The sequence below is a fragment of the Peromyscus californicus genome, unplaced genomic scaffold, assembly GCF_007827085.1.
Source record: "Peromyscus californicus insignis strain IS unplaced genomic scaffold, ASM782708v3 Scaffold_17__1_contigs__length_78620276, whole genome shotgun sequence".
NCBI classification, from domain to species: domain Eukaryota; kingdom Metazoa; phylum Chordata; class Mammalia; order Rodentia; family Cricetidae; genus Peromyscus; species Peromyscus californicus.
Genome location: NW_026294469.1, coordinates 66,447,337 through 66,467,750, shown reverse-complemented (window position 1 = coordinate 66,467,750; position 20,414 = coordinate 66,447,337). Strand labels below are relative to the sequence as shown.

Sequence of the window (20,414 nt, the reverse complement as noted above, 5' to 3'; positions counted from 1 at the left end):
GAGCATCCCTGTCTCTTGTCCTCCATCCTCCTTCCTGTCTGCTCCTGAAGGGCTCTTGAGAACCCCCCTGGCCTCCAGCAGGAGGCAGTCTAGCAGTAAGGCAACTGTGGGCAGAATCCCCACCCCCAGCAAGCACAGTGGTCTGCTCTCTGAAGAAAAGGGAGAGCTTTGCTGAAGTGAAACTCCAGAGTCACACTCTAAAACAGGGGAACCACCATTGACATACAGAGGAAGATCCCAAGCACAGGGGAAGTGCTGGGTTCTGAGGCCATGGCCACGGGAGGAACCTCCAGGACTTTGTAGAAATCCCCTTTGACTGGGGAAACATTTACCTAGATCATCACCCACTAACCACCCCAGTGTTCCTGCTCATGAATTTGTCTTCTTTTAAAGATTCATTTATTTTTTAATTGATATGTATGAGTGGCTTGCCTGTGTTTATGCCTGTGTATTATGTGTGTACAGAACACATACAGGCCAAAAAAAAAAAAGGCATTAGGTCCTCTGGAACTGGAGTTATGGATGTTTGTAAGCAGCCACGTGGATAGTGGGAATGAAACCTTGGTCCTCTGCAAGAGCTACAAGTGTTCTTAGCCTTTGAGCCATCCCTCCAGCCCCTAAGTTGTCATTTCTGGAACATCCGTTATATGCCAGGCATCCTTCTGGTGCTAGGAACGCCAAAAGACTGAAATGGAAGAGCAGCCTAGTGCAGCTGGTGGGTGTGTAAATCAGTACTCTAGTTACTACAACAGGGACATGTGAAAATGTAGAAAATAGAGCAAGACACAGAAGAGGGGTCCTACTCCTCTACTTTTAACGGCTAATTTATTTTTTACTACAGGAATTCATTCGTGTTGGCTGTAAAACATCCCAGGTTTCAGAACTGTGGTATCTCTGCAGTGTTTTCCCTCCCTTCTGGCTCTTCTTGCCCTTCCTCCTCCCTCCTCCCTATTGGTCCTTCTACTTCCTGGTCTTACTTGTTTCCGTGCACGAGAAGAAGCATGCTATATTTGTCTCTCGTTATTTCACTTCAACGTGACGGCGAGCTCCAGTTTCACTCGTTTCCTGAAAAGCCAATGCTTGACTAGAAACTCTTCTTCACAAAGCCCTTCGTGCTCACTTTGATCTCTCCCTCCAAATTTCCCAGACCAGGAATAATAATCCATGTGCCAGCTCTCCTTCAACAACTCATAGGCAGCATAATCAGACGCAGCCCTTTCCCTCAGGCCTGAAAACAGTCTCCACTGACTCCCTGCCCGGAGCTCGAGGGAGCCCAAAAGTCAGAGTAGGTAGTCAAAATGAAACCTTTTGTCCAAGTACCTGATATTACTATTTTGGCCCATTTTGCTACATATTCCCAAAATAGTGACTCCCTTGAGTTATTAATTTCTTTGGAAATTAAATTAAATTCTTTGCTCACAGATTTTACAGAACAAGAGTCCAATGGCTTCCTTTTACTGATGAGGAAAATGACATCTGGAAAGAATACGTGCCAATGATGCATGTCCCTAACAATGACCAAGGAAGCAGGATAAGAAGAGGAAGTAACTAGATGCTTCTCTCCTGTTCTTCCCTTTGTAGGTCTCAATTTCCTGCCTGTTCCACCTGCATGTCATGGGCTGTCTCCCTTTTAAAAATTGCCATGTCCAAGTCTAGTCCGCACTGTCTCAGACTGTCCTCTTCTTTGGAATAGGGTCACTACAGATGTAATTAGCTGAGATAAGAGCACCCTTGAGCAGGGTCAGCTCCTAATCCATCATCGCAGGTGTCCTCACAAGCCAAGAACTCCCTGTAGTAATGAAGAGGGTAAGGAGTACAGGGCTGAAACCCATCAAAGACTCCTAACAATGCCAGAAGCTACACAAACCATGAACCACGTTCTCCCAAGAGCCTCCAAGACAGCAAGGTCCTGCGCCCACCTCTCCCATGGCGTCACCTCATCTTCTGGTGTCTGAATGAGGTCCTGCCTTCCTCTTACCACCTGGGGCTGCTTGCTGCCACCTCCAAGACTGCCTGTCTCCCACACCTGTCAGAGCCACCTTTCCTGCCAGAGCCCTGCAAGGATCCCCTCTCACATGAAGCTACCCCAGAATTTGGTTGTTTCAGTTGTTTGTTTATTGATTCTTGCCGATTTCTAATTCCTTTTTTTTTTTTTCTTCCAAGACAGGGTCTCAACTATATAGCTCTTGGCTGTCCTGAAAAATCACTATGTAGAATAGGCTGGCCTCAAACTCACAGAGATCTGCTTGCCTCTGCCTCCTGAGTGTTGGATTAAAGGCGTGTATACCATCACCACTGCTGGACTATTTTGTCAATTCCTCTTCCTTTTGGTAGGGTGGGGGGAGGTTCGAGACAGGGTTTCACTGTGTAGCCTGGCTGTCCTGGAGCTCGCTCTGTAAACCAGGCTGGTCTTGAACTCAGAGACATCCTCCTGCCTCTAATGCTGGGATTAAAGGCATACACAGCCACCACTGGGTGTATTTTGCCGATTCTTAACCTGCCTCTTCAGTGTCACTGATATCACGCTTCTTAATAGAGTTTGTGTGCTTCCTGCATTCTATGTGCTGTCACATTTATAAATCTTATTTTTCAAATTGGCTCCTGGGAACTTTAGAACTGGCACTGATGTAGAAGAAACTTGAGTGTCAGAACTGATGCTTATAAAGGTTTACCGATAGATTTGCTTAAGTCACTAAAACATTAAGTCACCCAAAGTAGAATTTAGCTAAGGGGGCCACTGCCTCCAAAATACACCAAAGATAAGAAGAATGCTAACCAGGTCTGTTTGAGATCAGTGAAAGTTAGGATGCTAGGATGCTGATGTTTGTTTACCAAGACGGAGCCCCAATTAGGATCCATTCCCATAACAAAAGGAGAAAACTCTGAATTACAAATGGCCATGAGGCTCATCTCCATATCAAAGAGCATGACTTTAAGGGTGGCTCAAGGGGGCTGCACAGACTCACAACCATCATTAGGTCCTGGCCTGCCAGTAAGTCCCCTGTGCTCTTCTCCAGAAAAGCATAATTCTTCCCAGTGGGCAAGACAACCCCAGGTAACAACTATAAGTACAACACTGCTATACTTAAATAATTCTGGCAATATCTTTGCTGTGTAAATCTCCCATCTGCCCAAGCGGCCAGACTTGCAGTCTCGTGACTCTGTTTAAATCATTCAAAGTGTGACCTGGAACTGGACCTAAATGTAAGGATGACAGTGTGTGTGGAATGCACAAGCCTAAGGTGTGTGTGTTACTAAAACCATCTATTCATGGCCTGCTCCTCTATGAGCATTAGCCAGAGCTGGACACATGCTATGCTGAAAAAGCTTTTCCCCCTCTATTAATCTATTAAGTATGCAGAGTGATTTCTCACTGAGAAGGCATATTAATATTAATTCTAGAATAATATCAGTTACTTCTTGGGATCGATTCATACCCTGTAGCAGAGAGTCTTCAGAACTGGTAAACAAGGGAGAAGTGCTTGGGGGGCAAGCCCGCCAGCCAGAGTTCAATCCCCAGAAGCCATGTAAAGGTAGGTAGAAGGAGAAAGCCAACTGCACAAAGTTGTCCCCTGACTCCCCCGTACACACTGTAGCATGTGCATGGCCACATACTAACAAGAAATAACTTTCTAAAAAAGAAAGACAAGAGAAAATGAGTGATTCCCGGTCTGGGATGGGGGTGGGGCATGTTGAAGGCCTGAGCATCTTACCTTTCTTTTAAAAACTCTTCAAATTCTTTGCAGTTCTTGCGGCCATTGTTCAGATGCTGGATGATGCTGTCGTAGCCGACAGTGCTGAGAATGTCCGTGCTCTGGAGGAATGAACAGCATAGCATCAGACTAGGAATCAGCATGAAGAAGGCATGGGGCAGAAGGGGCAGGAAGCCCGCAATGGGACTTTCACTGAATCATTTTTACAAAGATGTGACCCAAGAGAAATCAGAAAAGAAGTAAAAATGAACAGCTGGGGAAAATAGTTAAAATGGTGAAACTGAAGAGCCACCAAACAGAAGGGACAAGACAGAGGAATGAGAGGCTTAAGGATGAGGGGTGAGGCAGACTCAAGTCCCTCTCTAGGCCTCCATTCACACCTAAATCAGGACAGGAGAGACAGGGTGTTGTGTGCTCCTTCAAATCGCTTGTCAGAAACTGCCTCGGGCTACCAGGTGGTGGTAGTGCATGCCTTTAATCCCAGCACTTGGGAGGCAGGTGGATCTCTGTGAGTTTGAGGCCAGCCTAGTCTACAGAGTAAATTCCAGCATAGCCAGGACTACACAGAGTATGGTAATTTGAATGTAATTAGCCCCCATAATCTCATAGGGAGTGGCATTCTTAAGAGGTATGGCTTTGTGGAGTAGGTGTGGCCTTGTTGGAAGAAATGTGTCACTGTGGGGATGGGCTTTGAGATTTCCTATGCTCAAGATACGGCCCAGTGTCTGAGTCTACTTCCTGTTTAATTTTTAATTGCATTAGTAAATACAATCTGAAGATCTGGCAATTACCCAACAAGAGCATGACATCGCAGGGAAAATCTGTGATGTGCCAATAGTCTCTTCCTGGTCCATGGCATTCCCTGGAGAATCTACCAAATTTGGCCCCTACTCTTGTCCCATAAGTCTGAGGAGGCAGTCAAGCACAGAGAAGCAGCTCCTCTCAAAACTAAAATGAAGTACCCATATGTAGGACCAAGTGGGGGGGGGGGGGAGAGAGAGAGAGAGAGAGAGAGAGAGAGAGAGAGAGAGAGAGAGAGGGAGAGAGAGAGAGGGAGAGAGAGAGAGAGGCTACAGGCCCATTTTAATCAGGGGCTAAACAACATTCAGTTTGTCCTTAATCCTGCCACCAAAGACCCTGACATCTCCTCCCACAGCCAGTTAGCCCTCTTGAAGAACTGTGGAATAGCCACAAGAGGGAAGCGGTCCTGAACCACAAGGAAGAGTGAGAAGGCAAGGCCCAGAGTGGAAGAAAGCGGTCACTGGCCCGACAGGATCATGAATGGAGTCTGGGCCAGCACTGCTGCACATGGTTCCTGACCCCAGTTTGGGGAAAAGAATATTCAATTTTTAATTAGCAACCTCACTACCCCCTCTTCAATACAGTATTTACATTATCCTTTGCAAAATCCAAAGCCAGTCTTTCAACTCTCACGTGTTCTGGGAGTCTTTTCTGGGTAGCCCAGTTCCCTCTTCTAAATTCTCAGAATTTGGTGCTCCCCACTGCTCACACAGATTTCTGTCCCAACTCTATTGAACGTGCCTAGAGCTTCATGCAACACTGTCACCACCCCTGCACCCCTCACAGATAAACCTCCCTTGATGTCATGCACCTCAGGGGCCTACAGCAGAAATGTGCAGGGTGAGATGTCTCCCACCCAAATACATAAGAACAGAACAAGGAAGCAAAGCCCCCAGGGAAGTGAACAAAGGCATGTAAAGGCTCATTGTCAAAGTCATTTTGTAGACAGATGTCTCCGTTCCTACGCATCAAGAATGCTAGACTTCTCTGTTCTATGACATCAGGGAGGTGGTTTCCCTCTTCTTAATTAACAACACAGATAGTTTAGGTCTGGTGGGGCAAGAAAGCTAGAACAGAGTTTCCTGAAAACACAGGCCTCCCAGCTGCCAGTCTCAAAAACAAAACAGAGCGGCCGCCCAGTCACTCTGAATCAGTGAAGAAAGGAATGCCAGTAAGAAATAACTAAGAAAAGAAATTCTCAGAAAAAGCAAAGCACCTAGCACCAGGTCCACAGTGGCGGAGGGCATGAGCACTAACCTGAAGGACGGAAATAAGAGCGGGAGGGCGAAGCCACACAGAGGAATGCACACTCAGCCCAAGATACAGCAAGACACCCGGCACCAAGGGAGAGAGCTCAGTGGGCAAAACCCCCGCTTCACACCAAAGTGTCAAGCACGGAGTTCGGTCCAGGCACCCACATAAAAGTTAGGGGTCGCAGCGCGTGCTCATAATCCCAGCCCTGGGGAGGCAGAGACAAGCAGCTCCCTGGTGGAGCTTGCTGGCTAGCAAGCCTAGACTACTCAGCAAGCTCCAGTGAGAGACCATCCAGCGAGAGATTGTCTCAAAAAACAAGGTAGACAGCTCCTGAGGGAGACCGCCAGAGGCTGGCCGCCGGCCTCTATACACACCTGCACCTGCGTGTCCACAAAGACAGAGACGGGGGAGGAGCGGAGGACAGAGAAGGGGGGAGGAGCGGAGGGACAGAGAAGGGGGAGGAGCGGAGGGACAGAGAAGGGGGGAGGAGCGGAGGGACAGAGAAGGGGGGAGGAGCGGAGGGACAGAGAAGGGGAGAGAAGGGAAGGAGGAGAAGGTTGGCAGAAATAAAAACATAGCTAGTGGGACTAGGGGGATAGCTCGGAGGTTACTTGCTTGCACACACACACACATTAAAAACAATTTTTAAAATAAATGTAAATATATAAATAGCAAAATAAAGGAGAAATTTTTAAGACAACATCGCTATCTGCCATTAGAAGTGGGAATGACAAACCCTTGACCCTAATCCTCAGAGTCAGAATCAGAGGCTTCTATGCAAATCCACACCTCCCCTCTCCTAGCCTCTCCCACAAGGGTCTCCTCTCCCATCTCCAGGAGGAACAATGCACATTGCTACCCCAAGACCTTTCTGAATACTATTCCTTTAGTGGGAAGGGTATGTCTTCCTTCTTCACTTAAATCCTACCTCTGCTTCAGAGCCCGTTCAAATCCCATTTCTTCTCTGAACGGCATCTTCCTGGAAGAATTTACTGTCCTCGGAGTGTTTACTGTCGCTCGGCTATCAGCATATACTGTTTTGTGTCATGAGCTATCTTTTTATTTTGTTTTGTTTTTTTGTTTTCTTTCTTTCTTTTGAGACCAGGTCTCATAAAACTGATTGATCTAATTTACTACATCATAGCCAAGTATGGCCCTCAACTTCTGATCTTTCTGCCTCAACCTCCCAAATGCTGGGATTACAGCCACCACACCAGGTTTATATGGTACTGGGATTCCAGTCACCACACCAGGTTTATATGGTACTGGGATTACAGTCATCACACCTGGTTTATACAGTACTGGGATTCCAGCCATCACACCTGGTTTATATAGTACTGGGATTCCAGCCATCACACCAGGTTTATATAGTACTGGGATTCCAGCCATCACACCAGGTTTATATAGTACTGGATTACAGTCATCACACCTGGTTTATACAGTACTGGGATTCCAGCCATCACACCTGGTTTATATAGTACTGGGATTACAGTCATCACACCAGGTTTATATAGTACTGGGATTCCAGCCATCACACCTGGTTTATATGGTACTGGGATTCCAGTCATCACACCAGGTTTATATAGTACTGGGTTACAGCCATCACACCCGGTTTATATGGTACTGGGATTCCAGTCATCACACCAGGTTTATATAGTACTGGGATTCCAGCCATCACACCTGGTTTATATGGTACTGGGATTCCAGTCATCACACCAGGTTTATATAGTACTGGGTTACAGCCATCACACCTGGTTTATATGGTACTGGGATTCCAGTCATCACACCTGGTTTATATAGTACTGGGATTCCAGTCATCACACCAGGTTTATATAGTACTGGGATTCCAGCCATCACACCTGGTTTATATGGTACTGGGATTCCAGTCATCACACCAGGTTTATATAGTACTGGGTTACAGCCATCACACCTGGTTTATATGGTACTGGGATTCCAGTCATCACACCAGGTTTATATAGTACTGGGATTCCAGCCATCACACCTGGTTTATATGGTACTGGGATTCCAGTCATCACACCAGGTTTATATAGTACTGGGTTACAGCCATCACACCTGGTTTATATGGTACTGGGATTCCAGTCATCACACCTGGTTTATATAGTACTGGGATTCCAGCCATCACACCAGGTTTATATAGTACTGGATTACAGCCACCACACCAGGTTTATATGGTACTGGGATTCCAGCCATCACACCAGGTTTATATAGTACTGGGATTCCAGCCATCACACCTGGTTTATATGGTACTGGGATTCCAGCCATCACACCAGGTTTATATAGTACTGGATTCCAGTCATCACACCTGGTTTATACAGTACTGGGATTCCAGCCATCACACCTGGTTTATATAGTACTGGATTCCAGCCATCACACCAGGTTTATATAGTACTGGGATTCCAGCCATCACACCAGGTTTATATAGTACTGGATTACAGCCATCACACCAGGTTTATATAGTACTGGGTTACAGCCATCACACCAGGTTTATATAGTACTGGGATTCCAGCCATCACACCTGGTTTATATAGTACTGGGATTCCAGCCATCACACCTGGTTTATATAGTACTGGATTACAGCCACCACACCAGGTTTATATAGTACTGGATTACAGCCACCACACCAGGTTTATATAGTACTGGATTACAGCCATCACACCAGGTTTATATAGTACTGGATTACAGTCATCACACCTGGTTTATATAGTACTGGATTACAGTCATCACACCTGGTTTATATAGTACTGGATTACAGTCATCACACCTGGTTTATATAGTACTGGGATTCCAGCCATCACACCTGGTTTATATAGTACTGGATTACAGTCATCACACCTGGTTTATACAGTACTGGGATTCCAGCCATCACACCTGGTTTATATAGTACTGGGATTCCAGCCATCACACCAGGTTTATATAGTACTGGGATTCCAGCCATCACACCTGGTTTATATAGTACTGGATTACAGTCATCACACCAGGTTTATATAGTACTGGATTACAGTCATCACACCTGGTTTATACAGTACTGGGATTCCAGCCATCACACCTGGTTTATATAGTACTGGGATTACAGTCATCACACCTGGTTTATATGGTACTGGGATTCCAGTCATCACACCAGGTTTATATAGTACTGGATTACAGTCATCACACCAGGTTTATATAGTACTGGATTACAGTCATCACACCTGGTTTATACAGTACTGGATTACAGTCATCACACCTGGTTTATATAGTACTGTATTACAGCCATCACACCAGGTTTATATAGTACTGGATTCCAGCCATCACACCAGGTTTATATAGTACTGTATTACAGCCATCACACCAGGTTTATATAGTACTGGATTACAGTCATCACACCAGGTTTATATAGTACTGGATTACAGCCATCACACCTGGTTTATATAGTACTGGGATTCCAGCCATCACACCTGGTTTATATAGTACTGGATTACAGCCATCACACCAGGTTTATATAGTACTGGATTACAGCCACCACACCAGGTTTATATGGTACTGGGATTCCAGTCATCACACCAGGTTTATATAGTACTGGATTACAGTCATCACACCAGGTTTATATAGTACTGGATTCCAGTCATCACACCAGGTTTATATAGTACTGGATTACAGTCATCACACCAGGTTTATATAGTACTGGATTACAGTCATCACACCAGGTTTATATAGTACTGGGTTACAGTCATCACACCTGGTTTATATAATACTGGATTACAGTCATCACACCTGGTTTATACAGTACTGGGATTACAGTCATCACACCAGGTTTATATAGTACTGGGATTCCAGCCATCACACCTGGTTTATATAGTACTGGATTACAGTCATCACACCAGGTTTATATAGTACTGGATTACAGTCATCACACCAGGTTTATATAGTACTGGATTACAGCCATCACACCAGGTTTATATAGTACTGTATTACAGCCATCACACCTGGTTTATATAGTACTGGATTACAGCCATCACACCAGGTTTATATAGTACTGGATTACAGCCATCACACCAGGTTTATATAGTACTGGATTACAGTCATCACACCGGTTTATATAGTACTGGATTACAGCCATCACACCAGGTTTATATAGTACTGGATTACAGCCACCACACCAGGTTTATATGGTACTGGGATTCCAGTCATCACACCAGGTTTATATAGGGATTACAGTCATCACACCAGGTTTATATAGTACTGGATTCCAGTCATCACACCAGGTTTATATAGTACTGGATTACAGTCATCACACCAGGGTTTATATAGTACTGGATTACAGTCATCACACACTGGGTTACCATCACACCTGGTTTATATAATACTGGTTTATATGGTACTGGGATTACAGTCATCACACCAGGTTTATATAGTACTGGGATTCCAGCCATCACAGGTTTATATAGTACTGGATTACAGTCATCACACCAGGTTTATATAGTACAGGGATTACAGTCATCACACCTGGTTTATATGGTACTGGGATTACAGCCATCACACCAGGTTTATATGGTACTGGGATTACAGTCATCACACCTGGTTTATATAGTACTGGGATTACAGTCATCACACCTGGTTTATATGGTACTGGGATTACAGCCATCACACCAGGTTTATATAGTACTGGGATTACAGTCATCACACCTGGTTTATATGGTACTGGGATTCCAGCCATCACACCAGGTTTATATAGTACTGGATTCCAGCCATCACACCAGGTTTATATAGTACTGGATTACAGTCATCACACCAGGTTTATATAGTACTGGATTACAGCCATCACACCAGGTTTATATAGTACTGGGATTCCAGCCATCACACCAGGTTTATATAGTACTGTATTACAGCCATCACACCAGGTTTATATAGTACAGGGATTACAGTCATCACACCAGGTTTATATAGTACTGGATTACAGTCATCACACCAGGTTTATATAGTACTGGATTACAGCCATCACACCAGGTTTATATAGTACTGGATTCCAGCCATCACACCAGGTTTATATAGTACTGGATTACAGTCATCACACCTGGTTTATATAGTACTGGATTCCAGTCATCACACCTGGTTTATATAGTACTGGATTACAGTCATCACACCTGGTTTATATAGTACTGGATTACAGCCATCACACCAGGTTTATATAGTACTGGATTACAGTCATCACACCAGGTTTATATAGTACTGGATTACAGTCATCACACCTGGTTTATACAGTACTGGGATTCCAGCCATCACACCTGGTTTATATAGTACTGTATTACAGTCATCACACCAGGTTTATATAGTACTGGATTACAGTCATCACACCAGGTTTATATAGTACTGGATTACAGTCATCACACCAGGTTTATATAGTACTGGATTACAGTCATCACACCTGGTTTATATAGTACTGGATTACAGTCATCACACCTGGTTTATATAGTACTGGATTACAGTCATCACACCTGGTTTATATGGTACTGGGATTCCAGCCATCACACCTGGTTTATATAGTACTGGATTACAGCCACCACACCAGGTTTATATAGTACTGGATTACAGCCACCACACCAGGTTTATATAGTACTGGATTACAGCCATCACACCAGGTTTATATAGTACTGGGATTCCAGTCATCACACCTGGTTTATATAGTACTGGGATTACAGTCATCACACCTGGTTTATATAGTACTGGATTACAGCCACCACACCAGGTTTATATAGTACTGGATTACAGCCATCACACCAGGTTTATATAGTACTGGATTACAGTCATCACACCTGGTTTATATAGTACTGGATTACAGTCATCACACCAGGTTTATATAGTACTGGGATTACAGTCATCACACCTGGTTTATATGGTACTGGGATTCCAGCCATCACACCAGGTTTATATAGTACTGGGATTACAGTCATCACACCTGGTTTATATAGTACTGGATTACAGTCATCACACCAGGTTTATATAGTACTGGATTACAGTCATCACACCTGGTTTATATGGTACTGGGATTCCAGTCATCACACCAGGTTTATATAGTACTGGATTCCAGCCATCACACCAGGTTTATATAGTACTGGGATTCCAGCCATCACACCTGGTTTTTATAGTACTGGATTCCAGCCATCACACCTGGTTTATATAGTACTGGATTACAGCCACCACACCAGGTTTATATAGTACGGAGGATCAAACCCAGGGCCAATGCATGCTAGAGAAGCAATATCAACTGAGCTACATCCCCCAACCCTAGTTATTATATTTTCTAACAAATCAGTTAACTCATCATAGGTAATTTGGATTAGGCACAAATTTTATCATTCATATCAATGGCTTTTGACATACATTTTAATTTCATACCAACTACACATAAAATACTAACAAATTTATAAAGCCAGCCTGAGGTTGAGTACTTGCAACCAGGGAACCTACCATTCATTCCAGGGAGTCAGTAAAAATCATACATAGGAAACAAACATGGATGTTCAAAGAAAGTTAGAGATGAGGACAGTATATAACATGGCCATATGAAGAACATGTGTAATTAATACGGTAGAAAAAGAAGGAAAGTTTAGCCCTAAGAGAAAAGAAGAAATGAAGAAATGGGAGGCAGGTGAGGTAGGGACTTGCCATGTTCCCCAGGCTGGCCTGAAGCTGACCACCCTCCTAACTCAGCCTCCCAGAGGTTAGAATTACAGGTATATGTCACCACTAATGGCCAAGAAATAAGATTTAAATAGAGTCCTTTAACATAACCAGGATTTACATAGAAAAATATAAAAGTATTTTAAATAAAATGCCAATGAAAATATCAGAATTTGCCTGGTGGGATGGCACATGCCTTTAATCCCAGAATTCAGGAGGCAGAGGCAAGTGGATCTCTGTGAGTTCAAGGTCAGCCTGGTCTACAGAGTGAGGTCCAGGATAGCTAGGGCTACACAGAGAAACCCTGTCTCACAAAACCAATACACACACACAAACGCAAACACACACACACACACACACACACACACACACACACACACACGTCAGAACTTAGATGAGGCTCAACCGGCCAGTTGATTGTCTAGCATGCACAAGCCTGATTTCAATTCCCAGCACTGCAGAAGCCAAGTACTGTAGCACATACTTACACTACCAGCACTCTGAAAGGAGGACCAAGAGTTCAAGGTCAGCTTTGGCTACATAGTGAGTTAGAAGCCAGCCCGGAGCATATCAGACCTGTCTCAAATAAATAATAAAAGTGAACAAAAGAAAAAGAGAGAGAGGTGATTTTTAAAGGTACTGACCTAAGCTTTTACTTTAAGTAGCTCAAGAAAAAGAACCAGTTAAACTTGTAGTAAATGGTAGAAAGATTTAAAATAGGGGAATGCGATAAAGAGGAACACACAACAGAGAAACACTGATAAAACCAAGAAGTCCCTTGAAGAGTTAAACAAAATTGATAAAATATGTCAATCAAAAATAAGAAGGGGGAATAAAATACAAACTGCCAATATCAGAATGAAAGTGGGAGCATCGATACAGATTTCAGTCAATGCAGATTCTACAGGTGTTATAAGCTAAAGTAGCAGGTGCGGTGGTACACACCTGTAACTCCAGCATGTCAGCATCAGAGGCACGGAGAATTCAAGTTCAAGACCAGCCTGCACAACATAGCGAAATCCTATCTCCAAACCCAAAAGACATCTCAGCAGTTAAGAGATCATGTTCTTCACAGAACAAAAGTTCAGTTCCCAGCACCCACACTGGGCAGCTCACAGGTCACACCTATAATTCCAAGTCCAAGGGGATCCAACCAGCCTATGGTCTCTGAAGACACCTACATTCATGTGCACATACCCACCCACAGACATGCATAGATACACATGCATAATTAAAAATAAAATAATTTTTTACTGGAAAAAAGAAGGAAATATCAGAAGGGCAGTGGTGGTGTACACCTTTAGTCCCAGCACTTGGGAGGCAGAGGCAGGTGAATCTCTGAGTTCAATGCCAGCCTGGTCTACAGAGTGAGATCCAGGACAACAAGGGCAACACAGAGAAACCCTGTTTTGAAAAAGAAAAAAAAAGAAAGAAAGAAAGAAAAAGAAAAAGGAAACATCATGAAGTCCACTAACAACACAAATGAGCATCAGAAGAAAGATAGGAGTAGCCCCACATCTTTAAAGAAACATACAACTTAAAGTTCTCTCACAATGAAAGAAAACTGACCCAAAGCAGGGCATGGTGGCTCATGCCTTTAATCCCAGCACTCAGGAGGCAGAGGCAGATGGATCTCTGTGAATTCAAGGCCAGCCTGGTCTACACAGCAAGTTCTAGGCCAGCCAGGGCTACATAGGGAGGGAAACACCTATCAAAAAAAAAGAAAGAAAGAAAAGAAAGAAGAAGGGAGGGAGAAAAAGAAGGAAGGAAAAAGGGAAGAAAGAAAAAGAAAAAGATTTTAAATATTTTTTAAAGGTGTATTTATTATGTACACAGTGTTCTGCCTGAGTGCCAGATCTCATTACAGATGGTTTTGAGCCACCATGTGGTTGCTGGGAATTGAACTCAGGACCTCTGGAAGAGCAGCCAGTGCTCTTAACAGCTGAGCCATCTCTCCAGGCCTCAAGATTTTAAATATTACAGTGACATAAAAAATACAAACTTTTCTGGAATAAACACTGAAGTTGGGAAATTTCTTTACTGGAAACCTCAAAAAAAAAAAAGCATTGCTGAAAGAAATGTAAGTTCTCGGTAAAGGCAGCCATACATCCCATTTGAAGGCATGAAAACTGCTACAAAGTTGATTTTCTCCCAATTGCTCTACAGATGCAACATAATTCCATCAGAATCCCCAAGTCCTCTTCTCTAAATAACTGCAATTTGGACCTAAAATTCATGAAGAGTTACAAAGGACCTGGACTAGGCACAAAATAAAATTTTGGTTGAACTATTCTGTTTGAAAAACATAGCCAGCACCATGCATGGTAACACAAAAGTGTAACCCAGCACTTGGGAAGTGGAGGCAGGAGGATCAGTTTAAGAACAGCTTTGACTACATAGCGAGTTCAAGGTCAGCTTGAACTCCCTGAGACCCTGACACAAAAGCTGGAAGATTGAGACCATCTGACTTGAGAACTTTCCATGAAGTTACAATAATCAGAACTGCAGGGTAGAGACCCACCCGAAGAAAAACAAGTAGGCAATGGAACAGAAAAAGATACAGAAATAGACTCATTTGTCTATAACCAACTGATGTTCAGCAAAGTGCCCAAAGCTGCTTGGTTCTTCTGAACAGATGTTCCTGGAACATCTGCGTAAAATGATGGACAAAGTCTCCATTCATCTTCTACCGTATGTGAAAGTCAAAATGAAATGAACACGAATTTAAATACAAAGGTAAAACATAATGTTTTTAGGAGAAAGCATAGGAAATTATCTTTAAGAACTTGAGGTCATCCAAAAGGAATCACAGTGGGCTTCGGAATGGCTCAGTCTATAAAGCGTCTGCCTTGAAAGCATGGGGAACTGAGTTCCATCCCTGGAAGCCACATAAAAAATACCAGGTATGGTAGCTCACCTGTAATGGGAAGGCAGAGACAGATGGATCCCTGAGGCTCATTGGCTTAAATAATGAGCTCCAGGCCAGAAAAACCCAAATCAAAGGGAGTGTGTGGCATCCCTAACAATGACATCTGAGGTTGTTCTTTGATCTCCATGTGTGCATACATGTGCACACTCACCCTCACATGCATGAGCATGCAAGCATATACACACACACTTTTTAAAGAAAAGAAACTATAGTGGTTTGGGGAACTTCGTAAATCTCTCAAGATCAGAGGAGAGTGGGCAGATTCAGGATCGTATAGCCGTAGACAGACTTAGCAAATCTTTAGGAGAAAAAAAATCTTAAAGCTAATGGCCAGAGATTTAGCTCAATCGGGGTGTACTTAGCATGCATAAGGCCCCAGGCTTGCCCTGTAAGAACCACCAAAAAATAAATAAATCAACCTGTGTCTGTTCACACTCCCTGTGAAGGTTTTCTCCCATCCTGTTCACTTGTTTCCAGCTGTTCTCCATTATTTAGAACACTGAGCAGACAGACTGGCAAGAGAGCTCAGGGGGTAAAGGCACTTGCCACCAAGCCTGATGACCTGCCCCATATACATAGCCATCATGTGCACACGTGCTGTGGGATGGTCTGTATGGCAAATGTGTTGCTGATTGGTCAATAAATAAAACACTGATTGGCCATTGGCTAGGCAGGAAGTATAGGCGGGACAAGGAGGACAATAAAGCTGGTAAGTGGAAGGCTGAGAGAGACACTGCCAGCCGCCACGATGAGAAACAGCATGTGAAGATGCCGGTAAGCCACGAGCCATGTGGCAAGATATAGATTTATAGAAATGAATTAATTTAAGCTGTAAGAACAGTTAGCAAGAAGCCTGCCACAGCCATACAGTTTGTAAGCAATATAAGTCTCTGTGTTTACTTGGTCGGGTCTGAGTGGCTGTGGGACTGGCAGGTGAGAGAGATTTATCCTGACTGTGGGCCAGGCAGGAAAACTTAGCTACACACACGTGCACAAAATAAATAAGTAAATAAATGATTTTTAAAATAAAGAAGAAATTAATTAATTTTTAAGTTAAAAAATACTGGGCTAGTAATGTGGCTTAGTTGGCAGAGCACTGACCTAGCATACAGACTTCTGGATTTGATAGAGATAGATATAGATAGATGATAGACAGATAAGCAGACAGATGATAGATAGATAGATAGATAGATAGATAGATGATAGATAGATGATAGATAGATGATAGATGATAGATAGATAGATAGATAGATAGATAGATAGATAGATAGATAGATAGATAGATAGATAGATAGATAGATAATGATGGTGAAGATAGATGAGAGAGAGAGAGAGAGAGAGAGAGCACGCGCTGGCTGGCTGAGGAGCACTGACAGTTCTTCCAGAAAACCCAGGTTCAATTCCCAGCACCCACATGGCAACTTACAACTGTAACTCCTGTTTCTGGGGACCTGATACCCTCTTCTGGCCTCCATGGGTACCAGGAATGCACACAGTGCACATACAGATATGCACACAAAACACTCATACATGTTAAGAGAAAAAAAAAACTTCTTTAAAGTGCTAGAGACTGAACCCAGGGCCTGACATATGCCAAGGAAGCATGCCATCACTATGCTACATCCATGGCCCTAAATACAGCACATATATAACATTTTTCTCAAGTCATGACTACTTAAGAGGGCATCTGCAGAGAACAGACTCCTTTATACCAGTTCCATCCTGTACCTTTGCCACCTATTACAGCTCTTGCTCACTAGTGACAAACTTCATTTTTGGTTTATTCTTTTGGTACTTTGTAGCATGAATCTTAAAAGTTCTTATTAACAAAATCAAACCTGAACCCAGTTATTGGGGTGAAGCTGGAAGATCAGAGATACAGAACAAGCCACAGCTACCTCACCTCGTCAGATCCTCAGCTGGTCTTGTTTCCTCAGACTGGAGGCCTCTGAGTCCTCATCCAGAATGGGTCTCAGCTGAACTGCTGCTCGAAAGCCTGAAGCTTAACTAGCTAAAAGCTTAACCAGCCAAATGCTGCTAGTTTCTGGTCCTCACGCCTTATAAACCTTTCTGCTTTCTACCACCACTCCCTGGGATTAAAGGCATGAGTCACCATGCCTGGCTGTTTCCAGTGTGGCCTTGAACTCACAGAGATCCAGAGGGATTTCTGTCTCTGGAATGCTAGGATTAAAGGTGTGAGTGCCACCATTTTCTAGCCTTTGTATCTAGTGGTTGTTCTGTCTCTGACCCCAGAGAAGTTTATTAGGGTGCACAATATTTTGGAGAACACAGTACTTTTTTTGTTTTGTTTTGTACAAATGAGCAGGATCATATATTTTTCCATTTGTTCATCTGTCTTAGGCCAAAGTAAGTACTACAGAGCTGGGAAAATGGCTCAGCAGTTGAGTGCTTACTGCTCTTCCAGAGGACCTGAGTTCTGTTCCCAGAACCCATGTTGGGTAGCTCACATCCACCTGTAACTCCAGCCCCAGGGGATCTGATGCCTCTGGCCTCCACAAGTACCCACACTCATGTGTACACACACACACACACACACACACACACACACACACACACACACACACACACACACTTAAAAATAATAAAAATAAATCCTGGTAGCCTGTGCTGTCTGTCCAGACTAGTTCCTTGAACACTTCTGAGTCACCTAAAGATGCACAGGGTAGACAGAAATGGTGCTCTGATGGTCTAACTAAGGACAACTGCCCATACCATATGTAATAGCCTTAAACATGCCATGTTCTATAACGTAACGGTAATAAATCATTTATTATGTCCAGGCTTCAGGACACTGTAGTCACTCTTAAAAACCGAACACCAGCCAGGCATGGTGGTGCTCACCTTTATTCCCAGCACTCAGCCAGAGGCAGGAGGATCTCTGTGAGTTTGAGGCCAATCTGGTCTATAAAGTGAGTTCCAGGATAGCCAAAGCTATAAAAAGAGACCCTGTCTCAAAGAAAATAAAAACCTGAACATCATTCCATATCAGCTCCTTTTCGACAGCTGCATAGACTTGATATATATGGATGTAACACAGTTTATGAAGTACTTTCCTATGTATGAACATAAATTGCTTCCAAAATTTTACAATAAAAACAGTTTTTAACGTTTTATAATTTACATAAAAAGGCTGATTCTTAGGTGTTCTGTTTATTTTTATTTCTGATTTATTTGAGGTGTGTGTGTGTGTGTACACTCACTTAAGTGTGGGGTGTGAGGGAGATGTGTGAGTATTGTCACACTCCTGCAATAATGTGTTTGTTGAAGTCAGAGAACAACTTCCAGGAATTGGTTCTCTCCTTCCACAGTCAGTGGGGTTTGGAGACTGAAATTGGGTTCACAGGTTTTGTAACAAGCACCTTCACCCGCTGACCCACTGTACTGGCCCTGCTTTGGTTTTTTGAAACAGGGTAGCCGGCTAGCTTTGAACCTTCCATCTCGAGAGTGCTGCATTTACAGATGTGCACCACTATACCTAGCCCTGGTCTTGGCATTGTATGAGTGTTGAATATATGTGTGTGTGTGTGTGTGTGTGTGTGTGTGTGTGTGTGTGTGTGTGTGTGTGTGTGTGTGTGAAGGTGCCCAGAATCCAGAGACAGATGAGAAAGCAGGAGTTTGCTCTGTCACTGTCTGACTTTTGTGTTGCTTTGTTTTGTTTTGAGACAGAGCCTCACAATGTAACCCTGGCTGTCTCAGAACTCTCTATGTAGACCAGGCTGGTCTTGAACTCACAGAAATCTGCCTGTCTCTGCCTCCCGAGTGTTAGGGGGATTAAAGGTGTGTGCCACTGCACCTGGCTTGCCTTATTGGTTTGAGACAGGGTTTCTCCCTGTACCCAGAGCTAGGCTGGTGGCCAGCAAACCCCAGTGATTCTCCTGTCTCTAGCCCTAACAGTTAGGCAGATCTCTGTGAGTTCAAGACCAGCCTAGTCTACATAGCAAGTTCCAGACCAGCTAGAGCTACACAGGGAGAGCACATCTCAAAAAATAGTTGGTCAGCTCACCACATTGCATGTGTGTGCATGCGTGTGCATGCGTGCTTTTGTGTGTGTGTGTGTGTGTGTGTGTGTGTGTGTGTGTGTGTGTGTGTGTTCGTGTGTGTTCTACTCCTGGGTATTTTGATAACCTCTTGGTACAATTTCTGATGTTTTTGCTTCTTCATGGAGTGAGATATGGTAGGAAAGGTGTTATCCTGGAGGAGAACATGCAGAAGCCCCAGAGCTGCACTGACCTTTTTCCTTGAAGACTGCCACAATCAAGCCCTGTTGCTGGAGGCTATCACGCTCATGTCAGGCACCTGCTTCAGGGTGTCATCAGCTGACGCTTTGGCAGAACTATCAGAATCAGCTGCTCCACGTTCACCCTGGCCGCATTCCCAGTGTCCTCCAACTGATCTCTCCATGGCTGCTCCCAGTTCAGTTGCCTCAGAGCTTGTTGCTAAGGTCCTAGGACTTGATGTAGAGAATCCATGTACTCTACTCTCTGTCTATCCTGGGTTGGAAACTTTCTTCCAACCTCTGTCCATCTAGTCCCATCTGCCTCTTACACTGCAGAATTTCCCACAATCAACGGCTCACCAGCAGGTCTTTCTCTGTTTTCTAACGCTGCCATGTCTCATTTGCTATTTTAGTACGGCTCGGAAACAGATGACTGATAGACAAGAGCATTTAATTTCCCATTCAGGGATGGAGGCAGGGAGAAAGGCCTCAGATTATAAAAGTAGCATATGTATATTGCAGGAAATTTAGACGGTACATAAAAATGCTAAGATGGCAATCACTCTCAACACTTGGGTGCATATTCATATCCTCCCCACCCCCTCTCTTTTGAGACAGTGTCTGATGCATGTAGTCTAGATTGGTTTCCAATTCTAGTCCCTCTTCCCGCCTCAACCTCTGGAATGCTAAGGAATGTGCCATCACACCTGGCTTCATCTGCTTTTCTTGCTTAATGTGTTCATGCATAACATAGTTATTTTCTTGCCTTCTGCTTTCGCTTATTTACAATCCATTGATGCTG

General features: G+C 43.7%; 1 protein-coding gene across 2 annotated transcripts in view; it reads right to left on the bottom strand.

Annotated features, from left to right (window-relative positions):
- Positions 1-20,414, bottom strand: part of Pstpip2 (proline-serine-threonine phosphatase interacting protein 2) — a 97,144-nt gene that overhangs the window by 44,728 nt on the left and 32,002 nt on the right. For both annotated transcript variants that reach the window (XM_052742626.1, XM_052742625.1), the window contains exon 2: positions 3,714-3,814. In XM_052742626.1, coding sequence (XP_052598586.1) covers positions 3,714-3,814 — 101 coding nt within the window. The remainder of the gene's footprint in view (positions 1-3,713; positions 3,815-20,414) is intronic.